General features: G+C 44.6%; 1 protein-coding gene across 1 annotated transcript in view; it reads right to left on the reverse strand.

The window, feature by feature from the left end:
- Window positions 1-21,549, reverse strand: part of CFAP61 (cilia and flagella associated protein 61) — a 2,971,729-nt gene that overhangs the window by 1,692,832 nt on the left and 1,257,348 nt on the right. Inside the window, exon 16 of the mRNA XM_069608074.1 lies at window positions 11,675-11,881. Coding sequence (XP_069464175.1) covers window positions 11,675-11,881 — 207 coding nt within the window. The remainder of the gene's footprint in view (window positions 1-11,674; window positions 11,882-21,549) is intronic.

A 21,549-nucleotide genomic window follows, 5' to 3' on the forward strand; every position in this document is an offset into this window, starting at 1 on the left:
GCACAAAAGCCTCAGAATGGGCTTCTGCCTGGCCCAACTCGTAAATTAGATCTTCTCAGTCACAAAGTTCCTTCGAAATATATTGTCACAGTTGACAGTCTTCTTAAAGAGTTTGTTAGTTAAACATATCCTCAGTGTGGTTTTCTCTTCCCCCTCGGAAAAGAAGAATTCTTCTCATTTTAGTTTTTTCTCAGAGTTTACGAGTGGTGAAATCCCTTCAGGATCATTTTTAAACACACTTTCCTGTATCCCACCTTCGGGCCCTGAAACTCTGCAAAGTTCTGTGGCTCTTTCATAGGTATATTGGTTCTCAATCCAAGTAAATAAAGGTAGGGCGTCAGCCTTCTCGGGTATTGAAGGTTCATGTTACCCAGTTGGCTTTGCTAACCTTGCTGCAGAGCATTCCTACTCTTTTCAAACTTTTCCTGTAGGACGTACGTCCGTCTGACTTATCAATCCCTCGTATCTTTGTTGACTTTCCCAGCCTCGACACAAAGCACAGGTATTGCTTTCACTCCTTTGTACATAGGGTATGTGCCCTTTCAGTTCTCTTAGTTTCTCATACAGTTGCTGGCTTCCCCAGCCTTGATATACAGTGTCTGTATCTCTTTCGCTCTGTTTTACCTGGGTCGGGGGGCCCTGTCCAGTTCCCTCAGTTTCTTGTACTGTTGATGGTTTCGGCACTCTTGTAAACCGAGGTTTGTAGCATTCTCCGGCGTCCTAATGTTGGGAGTGTTTGCTTCCTTCTTGATACTCGTCTCGTTGGAAAAGGTACTTGCCGTGTGGAGCTCAGGGACCCAGGCACTTTTCCTTCATCTGGTCTCAGTGTCTGTTGCCGGGTGCCGGGCCCATCACCGTTCTCTAGTGGTCATGTCACCAGGGACAACTGTTTTCTTTCCATCTCTGTGCCTCTGCTGACCGGCCGCCTCTTGCTCAGTTATGTACCCTCCTCTCAGCCTCCAGCTAGCGAGTCTTGCTCCCTCAACACCATCGCTGGTTCCGCTGCTTGGAGTAGTTCTGCATAACGATGTCTCTTCATCCTCGTAGGAGTCTCTCTCCCATTCGCAAGTCTGTTCTACTTTTATGCACATCATCAGAACAAAAAGAATTGTGTCAGTCTTTTCGTACCATAGCATTCAGATGAGGTTCCACATTACCTGAAGCCAACAGAGTGAAAGAAGGGTATTTGTTGGTTATAGTCAATTGGGAGTTTTTTTATCGCAATGGGAGCCCTTGTCCCCAAGAGGGGAGTCACTCCCAGTGAGGTCCCACTTGCCCAGACCCCTTGGGAGGGTCTTGCTTAGTTGGCTCACTGCCATTGGCTCGAGTCAGCACAGTTCCCTATGCCAGATTTATTTTGTCTCCATGAATTTCTACAAAAGGGTTTAATACATTGGATACCTTCATTCCTATTTATTAAATACTTAGCTTTTTCTACTTTTCGTTTTCAAACATTTCAAATTAACTGCTTTTAAATGGCTTATAAACTGTCTGATGTCAGATTGTTTTAAATTGCTGCACTTATTATATTATGCCTACATCCTTTGAGACAGTCATTTTAAAAAAACATGTTAGATATCTTTTATTGTTCCTTCTCCACTTCTTATTTCTTTTAATTGCTGGGCATTCTGGCCTGTAGGTTTCTAAAACTACATCCCCCATAACGCCTTATGCTTGTGCCCGATTTGAACACCATTGCAGTGTGCGAGGGGTCAGAAATGTGAGGCAGACAACTTTGTGAAGTTTTTCATAAAATGCAATTTTAGAAATTCAACAAGGTTGGATAAGCGCCTCACTATTCCTACCTTAACAAGGATTTCCCTGCCTATCAAAATAAACTAAAGGAAACACTCTAACAAAAGGATTCTGACCCTCACACTTGTACATACAACAAACTCAACAAGGTAATATATGGCAATTCAAATATAACAAAATTAACAGTTATGTTCAAAACCTGGTAACTTTCTCCTTGTAACTCGAGTGAGTTCCCCTTCACCTGATTCAAACAGGATTTCAATCAATAGTTCAAAAGAATAACGCAATTCTGTCTTGCAACAAAGCTCCAATAAAGTTCCTCTTGCGCCAGTAAGTCTTTCACTTGGACTTGACCAACAGTTCAAAATGTTCAACAAGTCATATCTCTCCACTTGTGGCAGAGAGTGCTACACAACTGCTTCTCAGAAAATAAGTATACTTCCACAGTTCATCAGTATCAACAAAAAGGCTTCTGTCAGGATAATTCTGAACAGTCCACAAAATACTTGTATCAGCATTATTGATTTCTCACAACCATTCACAATGTGCTTTTGTGGTCTTGCCACTTCTTCTTCAACACTTTTAACCACACCAGAGTACTTCAATGACTTCCACCTGGCCCACTCATCTGCCAGGCCTAAAACTACAAGGTCCCTTGCCCTGGTGTACGCTCCTGCCAGGACTAATGAAACTATCACTACTTCTACAAGTACATCTGTGGTACAGTTTTACTTCAAACAAATTATAGAGTTCTTTGACTTTCCACAACATCAATTTTGGTTACTTCTTCTAGGGAAACATGAGACACATTGGTGCTGTTTGTTCCACACATTTGATTGCCACATGCAATGCAGGTTATGCTCTTCTCCTTCTGAATACCTTCTGTCAGAATGGCAACCTTCCTGCCACTCTTTTTTTCCCACTCTTATATTAACGAAATGCTGAAAATGGTTGCCTCTCACTCTCGATCTTCTTTGGCTAGGCAACATTTGTTTAGGTCAATTCCCCCTATTGGTTCTTTCTGCCTCTCACTATAGAGTATATAGACAACATGTTCCTCAATGTTGATTCTCTTTAACTTGCTTTGCTATTGCCCTCTTTTGGGTTTGGCAATAAGATTGACCTTCCAAAAATACAATGACACTTTGCTGGCCTGTTCGTCAAGTTCTTAAATTGCCACTTTCTCCACTTCATATCAGCTTGACATTCAAAATAATTAGTATTCTGCTTTACAGTACAGTAGTATCAGTTCAATATTGTTCGGTATTCACGGTACCCAAACCTGGCCAGCAATCGATCAGGAAGCAATACGGGGTCACAATATGCTAGTGAACTCAATGGGTTTGGCGTTTGCGTCCGCTCGCTCCGCTGCCTTTGAGTCTTGGGCTTCTTTTTCCCCATTCGACACAGCAAACTGCTTCTTTCTCTTTTCCCTGGTTCACACCGGTTGCAAAAGGAGCATTCATTGTTCCCAACGCTCTCTGGTGCTAGCCTGCCACCAGAGACCGTCTGATTGTGGGGATGGCTTCTCAACTTCACGCTTCCCGCTGTGCGACCTCTGCAACCACGGTCTTCCGGGGGAAAGCTTTTAAAATGAATGCTTCCCACTGCACGACCTCAGCAACCAAGGTCTCTGAAGAAAGAGATCCTCTCAGAACCGGCATCCGCTCAGTAAATGACAGCGGCTCTGGCAGCTCTGCTCTCCTTCAGCTGCAACTGCAATGTGGAGTTACTGCAATCACTACACCTCCTCACTACTGCTCTCTCTGCTACTCTCTACAGACTGCACCTAAATGGGCCTTTTATGCCTCCCAGTATCCCTCATGTGTGGGTCATTAACCTTATTAACCTGCAACTTGCAGATCAGTGCCTCTGCATCCCTCTTCTTTGTCCCAGTACTTTGGGCATTGTGGGACTTGAAGTCCCCAATGTTCAAATTACCTTTTTCCACTGTTTCAATTTTACAATAAGCCATTATGATTGTAGGGTCTCTGGAAAAGTTATTAAAGGGGTTTTCACATTGATCCTGACCTGCTTCCCCCCTCATGTGATCCTCATGCGATCCTCCCGCAGAACGTCCCACCCAGGGTCAGGGTCAGGATCAAGAAGCGTCTGCCTTTCCCTGGCCACAAAAGAAGGGTCTAAGGCCTGTTTTTTATGGGAGAATCATCATATTTCATCACAAGTGCCAGCCCTAATGGGCTCATGTCAGCATGAAGCACTGACACAAAGCCCGTTTAGGCCTTGAAGCACACAGGATGCATTATGCTGTGCCGTCCAACCTTTTCTCCGATCAGAGCTCCTTCACTAATTGAGTCAGTGCACCCACAAAGGTTTACAGCTTGAGGTAATTTCCTTCTAGTTTGCTTTCTTTCTGCCTAGTGGCATATTAACAATTCTCTGTTTATTGCTAACTGGGCGTTCTGACACCTTCCATTTCATTATGGATCCAGGACAAACCACATTGTCCAGGGATACATTGCTTGCACTAAATAACAACCAGGGTGTGTGACAAATCCCAGTGTTTCGTCGCTTCTCTCAAGGGGGGAGCTTTCCCCTGTGAGACTAGGGAGATGAGCCCGCTATCTAATACCCTCCCTAGGGGTAGAGACGAGCGGGACCTCACCGGGAGCGACTCCCCTCTTGGGGAAAAGGACTCAGGTTCCGTTAAGGAACTCCCTGCCCAATTCTCTCAATAACTAAAGGTAGTGAATTCTTTTGGAAAAGAACAGAACCAATCACTATACATTTGCTACTGTAATACATCACCTGAGAAAAAGTACCTGTTTGATACTGTGACGAAGAACACCAATGGAACAATAATGCACCAGCCTAACACAAAAGACGGAGCCCCAGCGCAGCATCATAAATACCTATTGGAGGTGGAGACGCCAGGGAGAGTGAAACCTGGAAAGTTCAAAGCTGCTGTGGCAATGAATCGAGAAGAGAGAAGGGGCGATTTGCTATGTAGGGAGGAAACCTGGACCCTGTGGTGCCCGTGTCGCACCAGGAAACAGCAAAGCTCTGGAGAGCCAGGCAAACGTGTGCAGGTCTCTGGGAAGAGACATTCAGACCTGATGACAGAAAAGAGAGTAATGGGAAATGCTTTCCAGACAGCAAAACCTTCCACAAAGCGACACCGCAGATGGTGTCGGAGAAAGGGACAGCTGAAGTTGACGTCCTGACCCACAGAGAAGACTCCAAGAGGCGAACTACCGACTCAGTGATGCAGTCTGAACACCACGAAAGTAACGGGAAGAGCGGGAGACCCAGGAAGGGTAGCGAGTATAGCGAGTACTATAAGCCTACTCGTTACAGAAAGACGCAAAATACCCAGAAGATTGAGAATCCTCACTGGGTCAATCAAATTCGTCAAAGTGAGATGCAAAGTAACCAGAAGAGGGAGTCATTACTGGGCTCATCATACTTGTCCCAGTGAGAAGCAGAGCAATAACAAGAGAGATGATCATCACTTGGTTCATCATAACCGTTCCAGATTGAGAACGTTCAGAAAAATAAGATTGCTGATAGTACTAAAGATACAGTTGGATGTCAGATAAAGAGAGACTTTCAAGTTTATGTGATGAAGTCAGAGTGAAAGACGTTCTAGTAAAAGAAACACCTTTAAATAGGTTTTTGAGGGAGTTTAACAAACTGATACAAGTGATAGCCATTAACTATCTAATGATTCTATGTTGATGGAAACTTTCTGAGAAAGCAATTTCAGGAGAAGGAAGTAATTCTTTTGGACTTTGCAACTGACTGGTGAGCACCCCAGTTTGTTTGGTTAGGCAGGGAAACCCACACTTTAGGGAAAGTGAGGCGGTTTTCATATTATTTAACTAAGACCAACTTGAGAATGGGAGAATCTAGTCTCTCTCCTTCTTCTGACACTCCACAGGTGCCATCCCCTTGAAATTCGATTTTGCTAAGAGGTTTAAAACTCTGGGAACCATGTGGGATCCTGAACTTAGGCTCAACCTAAGTTAACAAAGTGGTTGAAACCATTTTTTATGCCTCCCCATCCTGAGACGTGCTCTACCTTATGGTCCTCATGAGTCTCATGCAATAGTGGTTGGGGCATTGGTGAATGCTTGCCTTGACTACGCAAATGCATTATGTATAGGCTTCCCCTCATGTATCTAAATTTTCCCCCACTTCTAATCTTACCCAATCTTTGCATTGCCCCCCAGGTCTGTCATCATATCAATATGAAGATACTTTGTTTTGTTTTTAAGTGCATCCACAGTTCATCACCACAGTATTTAAAAGTTAAAAATCACTTGTACCACATATCCCGTCCTCTTTGCTCAACCCAGTTGCATCTTTTAACTATTCCCCCTTCTCTCGTTGCACCACTAGGGGGGATTGATGCTTTTCCATTGCTGGACCTGGACTTTGGAACAATCTCCCAATCCAGCTTCGATCTATGACATCCTTACTATCCTTTAGGAGAAACCTTACAGCTTATCTTTTCTCCTAATTTCAACTGGGTCACTTCATGTCAGTCCATCCTTCTGCAATTTCTCTGCCAATATGCCCTGCGTCCCGACGCAAATGATTTTGCTCGGTACGCTACTTGGGTTTTGCCTTATACAAATAAGGCAAATAAAATCCTTAGCAAAAGGAAGTCCAACAAAATAAAACGTGTAGCTGTCAATCAATCAAGATCCTCCTGCTGTTGAAATGTCCTGCATTTGCTCCACCTTTTTCATTTCATTTTCCTGGGGGAAACTTTGATGAGGTTTTGCATAAGATGTTAGATAGGATTAGGGGACTGACTCAACATGAAGGAGATGGCAGGGGCCGAAGGGTCTTAAAAGATTTGCTGAGAGAGTTCGAGTTCATATACATATGGAGGCTAGAACACCCTACAGTCAAGGATTCTAACTTCCACTCTGGGGTGCACGAAGTGTAGTCACGAACATACCTTGTACTATGCTCGGAGAGGGTCACTGAGAATTGCTAGCAATGAAATAGGAAACATCCATATATCAGACCAAACGCCAATCATATTGTTGATAGCCCACAACTACACGCTGAGGAGAAAGTCTACATGGAATATGAATGCTTCACTACTAAACAATGAAATAAAGGAACGAGTGCTGAAAGAAGCAGAACATTTTATGAAAGTGAATAGTATTGGTCAGGAAGGATATATAATAGTCTGCAAGGTTTTCAAATGCTGTATGTGAGACCTTTTGATCGGACTGTCCAGCAAAGAAAGCAGTTTAGGCCCATCAGAGGGAAAAATAAAATGAGAAAAATATAAAACGGTCTTGAGACAGCCCAGGCTAGTTCCAAGAGTAGGAAAAAGTGAAGAAAACATATGGGGAAGAAGTATGAACTGAATAAGCTACTGAAGCTGAAGGTGGACTACACCTTGTTTAGGTCCTCGTGCACGTTTTTGGAGGACGAAGAGAAATGTAGCTGACTACTTGCTCATAGACTGAGGGTACTGAACAATGAGAGAGTGATCTGCATGAATAAAAAGAGATTTGTTGGAGTGATCTATCTCTAGGTACTCAATCAGTAATTCATCTTGTATAAGAAGCTCTATACTACAGATGCAGGAGTTAAAAGGAAATGCTTGGTGCTCTTTTTCCTCAATGTCCCTCTAGCAAAACTAATGCAGGAGGAGAGGAGGGATCTAGGGGAGAGTTTTCTGTAGAAGAACTAATGAAGGCAGTTGGTAGGTAGTCTTAAAACCCATGTCAGAGGATATATGGTCTGCTATGAGCTTTGCAAGATCAAGCCAGCGCGGGTGATGCACATGCCTTTGGTGAATAAGATGCAGTTGCTAACATCACTGCAACAGGCAAATATTTCGGTGCTTCTGAAGAAAGAGAAAGAGGCAACGCTGCCGGACAGCTAGAGTTCAATAGACCTCATTGATATGGACTGCAAGATTTTGGCGAAGGTTATGGTTAAAAGAATAGAAAAGACTCTGCCAAGACTCAGGCTTGAACCAGACAGGCTTTGTGAAAGGTTGATATGTAACAATGAATATGAGAAGGATCATACTCAACAAAGGTGCGGGGGGGCATGATGCAGCTGTGGCAGTGCTTTTATTAGAAGAGAAAAGGCCTTCAACCGCACTGAATGGAGGCTCCTTTTTAAGACACAGGAAGAGATGGGATTTCGCAAAGGTTTCCTAGCTGGGTCAAGCAGTTCTACTGCGGTCCGACAGCCTCAGTCATGAAAAGGGTGTGCTCACAGGTCTTTCGCCTGGGACATGGTGCAAGACAAGGCTCCCTCATCTCTCTGCTTTTCTTTGTGGTAGCGATTGAACGCCTCGCAATCTTGAGAAGAGAGGATGGATAATTTAGAGAAGTGGTGTGCCATGGAATGGAACAGAATTTTTGGTGCTTCAAAACCTGGAGGATTTGCTACTGGCATTATTGGACAAGATCCGGTTTTTAATGAGGTCACCGTTTACAAAACTAATTGGTTGAAAATGAAGTCTCTCCAATCACAACAAGCTTCCAAAAGAGGCACATAGTATTATATGGTCTTTCAACTGGTGTCTTTAAAACATTAAATACTTTGGTATCTGCCTCACAAACGACCAGAGGGACACTGTATTGTATTTGATTATTTATATAGCGCTCTTTCGCCATTTGTATAGCCTCAATGCGCTTTAATGCTGAATCTGTCACTCTGGGGGAAGGTGAGCACCTTGAAGGAGATGGTAGCTCATTTCCTAGCCTCTCCCTCCAGCAAAATGAATATTCTAAGAATTAAACTTCAAGATTCAAACCATTTTTAATGGGCTAGCTTGGCGCTATGGACACTGCAGATTTCAGCAGAGGGGAGTTGGGTCAGTGTGCTGAACTTTGCCAGTTATCTTGCATTCTTTGCACTTCATGTACTGGCATTTCTGGAGGCTGAGTCTGAGGCCTAGACGAAGATGGAGGTAAACGCGATTGAGCCACTGGAACCTAGAGCTCTGCTGGCAAGAAACAAAGAGGTGAGGAGGGAACTGACAGAATTATTGAGGTACTGATGGAGGGATATGTCCAGGATACTGGGCTATGACCCATATTCTGCAAGAAAGAGCTTGATTTGGCTCAACCCGATGCTCGGGACCAAGAAAAAGGCGGTCTACTAGACCACATGGTACCCAATTGAAATAAGGTTGCGGGATAATCTGACAGAGGCCAGGGGGTGGGCTCACATTGATAAATTGTCAACAAAGAATGGAAGATTGCTCTGATTGTGCATACCGGACACGGAGGACTGAAATAACTAAGGTAAGGTCAGAGCGTGCGGAAGAGACGATAGAGAAAGACCTAGAAGACATACTTCAAATGGGTCGACAAGGCCACATGGGCCCAGCTGTTTATTCTTTCCTTAAAAGGTCAGAGAAAGGGAACCAACGGCTGTTGATGGAATGGTCTTGGGTGTTTGGATGGGATGTCAGTGTGGAGAAATGGGGAGAGCAGTGCCTGTACATAAAACTGGTGTCATTGAATTTGAGGTGAGCTGCGGAGGGGTCGGGGAGGGGGCAGGCAGGTTATGTTGCTGAGTAGGGTGCACTGGAAGACAGATTGGGTAGGTGAGGAATGGGTGACACAGAAGCCTGCTAGGCAGGTAGGCACAGATTGGGAACTCTGGAACAAAAGATTTGGGAGTGAAGCCGAGTCAGTAACACATACACATCAATATTCTGAAGCACCTAGGAGGGAGATTTGGACAGAGAAATCTGAAGAAATATATTTTCGAATAGGAATGCATTGTGTTTAGAAGTAGTTTAGGCAGGAGAAAGTGAAAAATAGCAATATTTTTCATTAAATAATTGGAAGTCTCCTGCCTAAATCCAGAGGGTTGGCATGTATGATAACATCTGAGGGAAACACTGTACTAAGAACCAGATTAGAATACGACTTTGCAACCCTGATACTAGGGGATGACTCCACCTTCAACGATTTGTCCTCAGAGATTCTGGCTGTTCAGCGTGGCCATGACAGCCAAAAAGTTCATATAAAGGAGGTCGAAGTCAGTAAGGCCTTCAGAAAAAGAGGAATGGATCCAGGATGTGTATACGACATCACTGGTCGAGAGTCATAATGAGTAGACAAAACGATAGATGCAAAATCGAAGACATATGGTCCTGGTTCTGGGTGATCGCTCTTTAAAACCCAAATACTTGGAATGACTGGACTGGTGGGTATATCAGAGAAGGGAGATAGTGGCAGAATTGATGTGGCCTGCTGCCAACCGTTTGTTGGATCTGTTAGTTTTTTACATGTAAAAACCAACAAAATGTAAATATATAAAAAATAAAAAATTAAATAACAGTACATTTTGAATTCTTCTTAGATGCATGGAGTCTTTAGGAAAGATTTCAAAGCATGAAATGAGCAAACAAAGGGAGCATTTATTGAGCAAATGCATATCACAAATTAGACAAAACAGCCATTTTTGCATCTGCTTATTACCATTTGCTTATCTAGCAAGAGCCCCATGCATGAACCAGTTAAAATACTTTACCGTTTCTACCCGAAACTAAAAAAGGCATCTTATATTACATCTTAAATTACATAATCCAGATAGATAGGATTCTCTAAATTGAATCCTAAATCACTTTTATTATATGAAAAGAAAAAGACTTTGGCCTCCTTAGAGTCCAATTAAGGGCTTTACATTTGAAGCACGTGATCCTACATGATTCAAGTTGTCTTACAGTAAGTACTTTATTACCTTCACCGACGAAGGGCCTTATATGGCTAAGTGAGGATACTCTGTTTTTTTTGTGGCTATCAACCATCTGTGTCCTGCGCTGAGAGAAGGGTGCCAGCTATTCAGTGAACGAAGTAGAACCCCCTACTTCGGTGGAAAATAGAAAATGTTCGGGGCTCAGGTGAACCCTACTCCACCTAAAGTATAGCGCCAAGGGCTGCAGACGCCGAAATTGACTAATACTGACACCCATTAGCCCTGATTGAAAAAGGCGAGTCTGTCGCCGAAACACGTGTCTCAGAAAGGGCATTTTGAATATATTATTTTCTCACAATCACGGAGTGTGAGTCTTGATTGACCTTTGGCTCTATACTTTAGGTGGAGTAGGGTTCATCTGAGCCCCGAACATTTTCTTTTTTCTTTTTTCTTATATGGCTAAGCCCCATCTGTTTTAGTAATGCTGCATATTTTCTAAGGAATTCGTCAAAATATGATGCACCTTAGTAAGTGAGACCACATGTTCTGGAAGCTCCTGTGTGCTATAGGATTTCTATCTTAAGGTTACTTATGCTATACTGCCTATGTATATTTCATTGCTCAGGCAAATGAGGGCACAGACTGCCAACTCTGTAGTTCAGTTTATCATGTCACAGAGTTTCCACTCTCCAGTTTGTAACTGAAACATTTAATGTGTACTGCAGATTTGGAAACTTCTTTAGGAGAAGCAGTCTGCTCCACCCAACCATTATTGTAGTGAGATTGATTTGGTCGCTGAGCCACTTATAATCACAAAACCTTGTGTATTTCTACTGTATGAGATCCTGGGGGCCTCATTCATGAAGGGATCTACATCTTTTTTTGCCAACAAATGCCAATGTTTACCCAACACTTGAGTGAGTAGTTGGGTATCTCCATGGTACTGGGTTACATACAGTATTGGGGTAGTCATGTTCACTTTTGGAATAATTAGATGCTTTCTATTCGATGTTTCTCTTTTGCTAATGGATACATTAGGCACCACATTAGTATATCTCCTTTGTTTGCATTTCTATAACATACATCTTTCTTTGAAGTTTCCATTTCTCCACAAATACATACAAACACTACATAAATATAGAGAGAGGAAGAGAGCGAGAGATGAGAAAGAGAGAGAGAATCTCACTTTCAGAATCCTTTCTATAGAACTCTTGCTAACTGTGTCAAAGAAGGAAATTAACATGTCTAGGTTGTATTTTACCTGCTCTTCCCCACGTGTTGGATAGATGGGGTAATACAGGCACGATTTGCGAGATAAACGGAGAATCTCCTTTAGGAAGTGCTTAGTATAATGCTTGAAAATAGGGTTCAAAGCAAAATGGTAGAGATGGCCGTGTTCCTCCCGTTGATGATGGTTGAAGTAAACGAAATCTTCAATGTTGTAATGAGCGCGAATAAATTCAATGTCCTGAAAAAACACACAAATGTCTCACAATGTGTCAGCAAATCAAAATTAAGTTATGTACGCATTTGCCCACATTCTACACAGACAGTCAACCACATTGCTCCTCATTGTACAATAACTTCAACATTTTGCATACTCTAATGTATTTAAAATCCCAAAGCAGTTTTAAGATGCAACAAAAACGCATTTTAACACTTAGTGTGAGATAATCATTTAAACTAAAAGCCACATTAAAGTACAAAATCATAATAGCAACAGAGAATGTAGCTTCTTATGCTGTGAAGTCACAGCACACAAATAGAAGGCCAGCAGTTGGGCCAGAAGGCTTCCACTTTCTCAGTTCTGTGATGAGCCAGTAACAGACATGTATTTCTTGATGGTGATCACAGAAAGAAAAGAACTGTGGCTGCACTATTGATCAGTGATGTGCACCCGTGTTGGTCTGGGAGGACCAGTTTGCATCCGGGAGATCTGGGTTTACAGAATGTCATTCACACAAGCTGGACAGATACTGGAAGCATAACGTGAGACCATACTGCTTTGTGGTAAGTTACTACTAAGTAATTATTTCGAAATTACTTCGACAAATATGGGAATTTATGGGTTATGGGGTAAAAAGGGGGGGGGGTTTGGATAGAGGTAGTAATGAAGGGGGAGAATGGGGCGCAAAATAAAAACATTGTAGTAAATTACCACAAAGTAATTACTGTCAATGAAATGAAATGGAACCCATATATACACGCACACACACACATACTCATACTATGCTCCTCTGTGACTAACCATCAAACTCCCCCTGCCTTCCCTTTCTCAGCCCGCAAAAAGATGACGGAGGGTAAAGACTGACACGACCCAAAGAGAGCCCTGCTCGGTGACATTACCACACCATTGTCTAACCGTTCAGCCTCTACTGAAGAATAAAGTAAGAGTCAAAACATGAATCTTCTGCAGTCAGTAACTGCATATTGGGATATAGCCAACAACCATCTTTGAACCAAAAAAAAACATGAGTGTTGAAGCTGGAAAGTACGCCAACAAGAGGTCTATTACATTTTGCAGAAAGACTGTTGGGCCATCACCTATTCGCACTCTCTAACTAGTTTCCTGGAGTTTGCACGCTTCTTTCCATGGCCACAGGTTATTGTGCAGACTCTTGTTCAATTAGAGCAAAAACTATACTGAGCAAGAGAAAGTAAACACTCAAAGCAAAGGGGAAAAAAACATCTTTATAAAAGGAGGGAAAGCATTAGTACTCTCATCACTTTTAATGTACCAAAACCTGAACATCTTCTGGGAAGCACATTTGTTGACGAAGCAAAATTTAAGCATTCCTCTTCGTCAGGATGAGAAGACCTCTGGCGAATGTCAGTGTGGATTTATAACTGTCTCTAAATTAAGCAAGAATACATTTGAATAAAAACAAAATGTATGTTCTAGAAAACAGTTATCATGCAACAGATGGAAAAATTGCTTTTTCAGGAAAATGATGGCTAATTGAATCAGCTCCTATCTACGAGAAAGGAAAGGAGAGAAACTACATTAGATGAACAGCACCGGTTTCCCCCTTGACCAATAAAAACAAGCCTTCCCACAAGATACTGCAGGTCGTTGGGACAGAATAACTAAACCACCTCTAGGAGTTAGAAAATCGACTGTCTCGTAGAGTAGTTAAAGGCAGTCCAAATAGTAGGAGTAGGAATGGAATATGAATCCACATATGTGAAGAAGTCACTGTAACGATTCTGGAACTTGAACAGTAAGAAGAGCCCTCTGTGGGCTAACTGGGACTCGCAGTACACATCAGCATAAGTCCTCCTGAACTATAGACATGTGCGGATCTGGCTATACATTCTCTTTGGAAGACATTGGAGTTTCCCTATTAAACTGCAAAAACTACATGTCCCATAATGTCCCTTTTGGCAGTTTTGGAAACCTAGCTATTCTTTTTTTTAACCCGCTTTATTTAACATTTTTAAAACATTTCCGGAAACATTACATATCAGCATTTGACATGTAATCTCACATGTTCGCCAATGTCATCCAATATAAACATAACAGAAAAATGCTAACCAAGGCTAAGCCTTACAGGACTGCACAGGAAATAAAAGAAGAACAGAAAGCCCTCAAAACCAGACAGACGCCCCTCTATACAAATCATCCCAACCAGGGCCCTTCCCACATTATTAACCTTTCCACCCAGGCCTGGCCTATACATTGGGTAAATAACCCCGCCCCTCCCGCTTCTGGCTTGACTCATCCCCCTATAACAATGAATGAAAAGTGCTTCAAGAGGTTCGGTCTATAATACTGATGCTCCCTACCTTTTACATAATCAATATAAGGAGACCACACCTGCAAATATCTCTGGAAGGTTCTTGACATGAGGGCAGATAGCTTCTCCATTGCCAGGGCCTCCAATATCTCCACCCACCAATAGGCTATTGCCAGGGCCAAAGGAATCCCTTCCACTGACACGCAATAACGCTGCCTGAAGTAGGTGGTTGATCAGAGATGCTGTTGGCCGACATCGGATTTTCCCTACTCCGGGTCTGCACCACCTAAACTCACACATACTGGATTCCATGGGAGTGACCAACCTGTGATATCCTTAATATGTGATAGAACCTCTTTTCAAAACATGGTAATCACTGGGCAGTTCCACCACATGTGCCCCACATCTCCCTCCTTGCCACAGCCCCTCCCCACAAATTGGAGATAAACCCTGGCCCATTTTACTCAGTCGTTGTGGTGTTAAATACCATCCAAGGCAAATGTTAAATACGTTTTCCCTAATCGTGATAAACCTTGATGATTTCTAAGCCCTGCCCCATATGTGAATCCAGTCTTCTTGTTCAGTTGTCACTTTCAATTCTTCCCTCTATCTATCCACATAAGAGAGGGAATCGGAAGGCAGATGCCCCTGTAATAGTTGATATATTTTAGCGATCCTCTTCGTTGACGCCTCATCAATCAATGTCAGTTCTAAACCGTTTGGGTCCCTTTTCCCCTTCACACAAACTCCCTTTTTTGACACCCAGTGCCGCAGATGTATATAGTGGAACCGCTCCCATTCCCCCACCCCAAATTTCAGTGTACCGTCTTTGAACGATAATTGGAGAGAAACTGAATACAAGGATCCCAAGATCAAAGCTGCCGCCACCTCCCAGGCTGCAAAGCCTTTACTAAACAAACCCAGACAAAAACCTGTGTCTGCAAGACTGGGGAGAGAGGTCCCAGCCCTAGTGAAAGCCCACTTAACCTCATTGCACTATCCCAGTGCGCTAGCAACACACAGGTGTGACTCCCACATCAGCCCACCCTTACTGCTTAAAAACAGCAGGTGCTTCAGAGGTAAGGACGTCGTCGCTGTATGTTCAATATCTTTCCAGCTTTTCAAACTCTCCTCGGCTCTGTAAGGAAGGCATGGTATCAACAGTAAGAAATACACAAATTCCCACAGATCAGGGGTGTTTATTGAACTTCAAAAAGGGTTTGGAAAACGCCTATCTAATCCTAAATCTACAGATTGGAGCAAACTACGACCATCAAATAATAATAACGCAATCCTCGTAGTGTCTTGTCAAAATAAAAGGGCCTGTACTAATAAACCTATTGCCAATGCCTACTTCTAAATACAAATAGTGTGGGAAACAATGTTACGAAAAAGAAAGAAGTGTTCACAAAATGATATGTCAGGATGTTCAGTCCATTGTCCACCCCTTGACCACGTTTTCAGCACGGGCCAAGGAGGTACACTCGAGCTTAGCACAGCCTCTGACTTCTCTAGCATGAGGACACAGTTCAATCATTAGCATCAGGGCCTTCCATGCCCAAGTCTCTTTGCCTTCAAAGTCTCTTCACTCAGAACCACTTTGATTTAACAATTCTTTGTCACATTTGCCACCTTTCAGCTGGACACCCAACAGAGACTTTCGAATGAACACCCACGTGGTGCTGAACCACTCTGTCTATCGTATCGTATCTTGGCTTCAAAGTTCAATCACTCATCTGCTGGTTTAATTTTGCTTCCGTCGCTTGCCACATACGCTTCATACACTATTCTCTGTAGTTTTCACTATACAATGTTGCCGCTTGAAACCTTGGCTTCAACACAGACCAGTCTGGTATCAGTCTCCCCAACTCACCGGCTGTGCGGACTTCACTGGCGCTGCTTTGTTGCAGAAGACAAAGACAGTACCACAGTGGTGAACGATTTGCCCCGCCTTGCCTCTCGATGCAGGAGAGCCCCGCGTACCTCCGACACACATTGCAGGATTCTTCAGCCTCGATTCCTCGTCTTAAGTTTCTTATCCTTGAAGGTTCATGAAAGCAACAGTTTTTGGTGAAAAGGCCAAGGGCACTTCCCTCCTTGCAATCCTCTTCGGTCTTGCCATCTTTCGCGTTATATTAAATGGCTATCTTGGAACTACTGCTTCCTCGTGTGCTTTGCCTTGCCCAGAGTGTGATTTCGTACTCTGCCTTTTATCCGTGTTGGAAGTGTGATTAAGTCAGGACATGTCAGGTACATGGCTCAGGTGTTTGTCCGTTTTCCCTCATACACTATTCTCTGTAGTTTTCACTATACAATGTTGCAGTTTGCAACCGTGGCTTCAACACAGACAGGTCTGGTATCAGTGTCCCCAACTCACTGGCTGTGCTGACTTCACTGGCACTGCTTTGTTGTAGGAGTCAAGGACAATACATTAGTCCGTTTTCCATCACAGTGAGCTGTCCGTGAGAAAGTGTTTGTGTTGAGAGAGGGGATGAGGGTTAAATTCCTAAGTATTCTACCTGGTAGGACAGGGTAAAGGTGTGACAGGGTAGGGGATACCATGTCTCGCTGTTAGGTGTCCCACATCCACTCCCTGAGGACCACTTACCCAGGTGATCCTCCCACACTGGTCCACCCCAAGGAACTGGATCCAAAAGCGATGGCCGTGTCCTGGCCACTTGGATGACAGATCCCCAGTGAATAGCGGGTAAGACAACTTCAGGTTTCTCACAGCTCCCCAGTCAAACATCAGCTCAATCCATGACACCTCTTATTGAACCCAGCATTTCAGGTCCTCCTAACATGCCTCTATTAAGAGTTGGTATATTAGCCTCATATACAGTATGAGTCACGGGCCGTAATCGGATTACCATATAGTTAATAGATGCTTCAGACCACAGAAACTGGGACTTGTGTAAAGGGAAGAACAGGCTCAATGGATGTGCCCTTGTCCAGAATATCTGTGAAGTCACATTCTGGTATTTTGCAAGGTGGAGGACCCCAATCTAATGCATCAGCTACTTTTGCAATCATTTTCCTGTAAGCCATGTTTGTATGGGCTCTAGGGTCTCCCTGTGGGAATTCCACCCCGGGAGAGGTGTCTAAGCCACTTGCATCCTGAAGGGATGAAGCCAAGTTGGAAAACCTCCTTTTCTCATCCTGAAACTCCTCAGGGTGTCGAGGAACACCCATTGGTTTGAGCCCAAAGGATACTGGGTCATCATCCTCGTCACAAATTTATTGAAAAGAGAACATCAAATTCCTAATAGATTTTGGAATAAATCTACTCAAGGAATCCTCGACCATCTTCGGCAACTTAGAGCATGATGCTGATGGCACCGATGGAGCAGGTGGCACAACGTAAAACGCATTGACCACCAATGGTGTCGACAGTCGGATCAAGGACTTCACTGGTCTATTGCTCTTAGGTGCACAAGGTGGTTGGTGAGTCGAGTCCCTGTAGGCCTCGTCAGCGTGGTGGGCTTGCAGGTCCTTTTTCCAGAGGAAGAGAGAAGGGGTGGGTCTGCTTTCTGAAAGACCTGCATCATCTTGATGCAAAACTCTTCACACTTCTCTGCTGAGGTGTGTTTATACAGGAACTGTACCTGTCTTTCTGGGGATGAGTCCATCGATGAATGCCTTCTCCTCCTCTTCTTCTTCTTCTTCTTCTTCTATGAGGAAGAAGAGGAAGGATGGAAGTCACTCCTTGTGTTTTTTCAACTGTTTTCTCTCCTCTGGCATTTTCTCAGCTGCAGAGCTCTTTTCATCGGGTCGAGTCTCTGGTGGAGGCGTACTTGGAGACTCCAAAGATGAACAACCTATGGCCAATTTGGAGGCCTTGGGTGTCATAACTTGATAAGATCACCACAGACAGATACTGTGAGGATTGGAAAGCGAAATCCTTGCAATGCAATCACAGCATTCTTTTAAAACTGAGGGTTTTGGAGCAGACATGATGCAGAGGCTACCAAAAATTGCAAAGAATTTTGAAGAAAAATCAAATGCGTCAGAAGATTTCTGAGGCCAAGTTCCCAAGTAGCATGCTGAGGATGCAGAAAAAAGGAACGGAGGTCATGGGGCGCTGAGCAAGGTATTTGTACCAGCATTGACGTCACATCCAGTCACGGAGATGACTCAACGGCTTTCGACGCCAGTGCGCACGATGCCCCCTGCTAGGAGAAAGTTTCTGAAAGCTTCAAAGCAAGTGAATAAATATCTAAGATGAGGAATCCACGGGAGGCCACAATCCATTCGAATGTGGAATATCCGGTGCGGAACAATCCGCCTCCTCTCATTACAGCTATGATAATAAGGAGCCGGTGACACTGGAGTGGGGGAGTCAGAAAGAACACATGCAGAGCCAAGGCTCTGACGTAGTGATGCCAATGAGTGGCAGAGCCTTGCTGAGCCGCAGACCCAGGGTTGGTGCGAAAGGAAGCGAGCATCAGGTGAAGACGCCACCGCGCAGACCCACAGTGGGGCCAGATTGGAGAAGGAACGGCAAAGCACGCAGACACCTATCTGATGGCATGACCATGCCACGAACGTGGTGGGTGAGGAGCCTGCAAATGGCAGCCAAGACCAGGGGGCAAGAGGGACGACTCATTTGCTCTCGAAGCAGATACAAATACTGCGGTGAACTGCAGAACCGAACAAAGCGACCTCTTCGTTCCCAGCGAGAAAGCGGAGGGGAAAGAGAACGTGCAGACAAGCGGAAAGTAACCACCGATTGTATCGATAGAAGACATGCACAAATCTGTGGAAAACCTACATGAAAAGTCTCCTTTTACCTGGGGCAGACCCTTCAAGATAAAACGTACATGGGTTGTCTAGGCCCTAGAGACTTGGAAAGTAAAGAGATCAAGTGGGGAGAAAGGGAAGCATATTCAAACCACAGGTGAGTCAATATATCCCAATAAAGGAAATGAGAGGTAGATACGTGGGAAGCACAGAGGCGGCCAGTTTCTGTAGGTATCAGGGAAATATTCCTCCACCTAAAAACGTTTAGCCATTTTGTTTTCATGGTAACAAAAGTTTTTGTGTTGTGTGAAGTTGTGGAGAACTGCCAAATTCAGAAAAAAGTGACCAACTTTTTGTGGCATTTCGCTATCCAGAAAAGCATTGGCTGTGTCCAAGCAGGCATTGCAGAGTGTTACCCCCAAGGCAGGCAAGGAACTGCCTCCGGGCATAAGAGTTCATTCCACTAGGGGCGTGGCGGCATCTTCTGTGCTGCAACGTGATGTCTGTCTAAGAGACATCTGCCGGGCGGCGATTTGCCAAACGTTTATTAACCATATATCCTGTGAGGAAATGTTACTTTTTACTGATTAGAAAATATAACAAGTTTTGTCGCACACAGAGGTGCGCAACCAGTCGATCATGCCCAATTTCCAAGCTATCCCTTTTCTATATTGGAAACCATTAGGGCTAGCCTGATCACCAGCAGCTCCAGCTTGTTGACGTGCCACTGTCTCTCCATTGGCGACCAAAGGCCACTTACTTGCAGATCCTCACAGTGAGCGTCCCAACCTTTCAGAGACAAATCTGTCACCACCCAGGCTTGGGGCCACAGAAGCCAGAAAGGTACCCCGCCATCATGTTGTCTCTGCTGGCTCACCAAGCTAGATCGTTGGCCACTGACCACGAAATACTGGGACCATTGACCCCTTAGCAGGCACTGCTAAGATCGCATTCGCAACCTGGCCTCTGGCACCAGAACAATGCAAAAAGCCATGAGACCTAAGAGGTGCAGGAAGGAGGCCGCTGGCAAGCTGTCATGGCTCTGGAAGAGTTCGACCATTTGCCGGACAGTGATAACTCTCTCCTTGGGGGGAAAGGCCTTCCCCGCCCGAGTGTCCAGGACTGCTCCTATGAACTGGAGCTTCTGTGTTAGTGTAGTGTGGTTCTTCTGGAAGTTTAGGGAGAAGCCCAACCCATGCAGCAGCGAACAGGTATCCTCGAGGTGAGTCGATACCTGCTCTGGCGACTTCCCCCGGATCAGCCAGTCATCCAGGTATGGAAATAGGTGGATGCCGGATCTCTTGAGGTGTGCTGCCACCCCCTGCCATCAGCTCGGTGAAGACCCTGGGAGCCGAGGTTAATCCAAAGGGGAGCACCTTGAATTTGTAGTGCGTTTCCCCCATAAGGAATCGCAGGAACCACCTGTGCCTCTAGTGGATGGGCTCACGAAAGTATGCGTTCTGCAGATCCACCGACACTCACCGGCCATGAAGGTGTAGAGCGTGGAGAATTTTTCATGTCACCATTTTCAATTTGTCCTTCCTCAGGAACTTGTTCAAGGCCCTCAGATCCAAAATGGGACAAGATCCTCCCCCTTTCTTGAGTAACAGGAAATATCGGAAATACGAGCTGATCATCTCTGCTTGGGAGGTACCTCTTCAATAACAGGGCTTGCAGTTCACCCTAGAGCTCCTGTTCTGGCTGTTGAGGGGGGGTCTGTTTAGGGGTTTTCTTTGGGGGTTTTCTTAAAAAGGGCAAACAGTGCTCCCATTTGACGAGCTGCAATGCCCAGGGATCTGAGGTCATCTCATGCCACTGGAGCAAGTGATCGCCAATCCTCTCTCCAATCCCGGAAACGTGGGGGTGGAACTGAAAGCCGCTTCACAGGCGGTGCCGACCCTACCACTGCTGGCGCATTCGTCTGGCCCCTAGAGGCTCCCATGCCCCTTCTGGAGTGCAGGAAACGCCTCTGCCCTTGCCTGGGTTGTGGGATCTGTGCCTTTTCCCCAAATGGGACCTACCGCCTGTAACCCAGAGATTTGTCAGCCAGTTCAGAGTCTTTAAATTTCTCTAGAGGCTGAACAGGTTTTCACCATCAAAAACAATGTCCACTCATTTTTACTGGACGTTAAGCAAAATACCAGAACTGTGCAAACATGCTTGCCCCTCCTTAGCACAGTGGACGACCCAGTGTCCAGGCCTGATTGCAAAGACTGGAAGCCAGCTATTTCCCATCGTCCACCAGGCGCAAGAATTCTTCTTGCATCTCCCCCGCAGGGATGTGCTCTGCTACCTGTTCAATTACCCTCCATAAGCTATGTGAATATTTAGCAAATGCGCAGGACACATACACAGCCTTTAAGGCCATACTGCCTCACTCAAATACTTTTTTTGCAAGGGCATTCGCTTTTGTTAGACTCCCTGCCAGTAGGGATGTTGGATGTGGTTGTCGATGGTCTCGAATTGACAGAGGTTGCCTGTACCACTAGCCCCTCAGTGGTGGGGTGGCTAGAAAGAAAAGGTTGGTCCCCCTTGCTGGTTAACATTTCTTGGTGAACTCGGAGTTCACCGGAGGGGTGGAATAAGGCTTCTGCCACAGGGCGGAAATGGGGTTGATGATGGCCACATTAAAAGGCATTGCGTCGGTGGCCCGTTGTGC

This window comes from Ambystoma mexicanum, chromosome 4q, assembly GCF_040938575.1.
Source record: "Ambystoma mexicanum isolate Mex_15411 chromosome 4q, UKY_AmexF1_1, whole genome shotgun sequence".
In the NCBI taxonomy this organism is placed as follows: Eukaryota; Metazoa; Chordata; class Amphibia; order Caudata; family Ambystomatidae; genus Ambystoma; species Ambystoma mexicanum.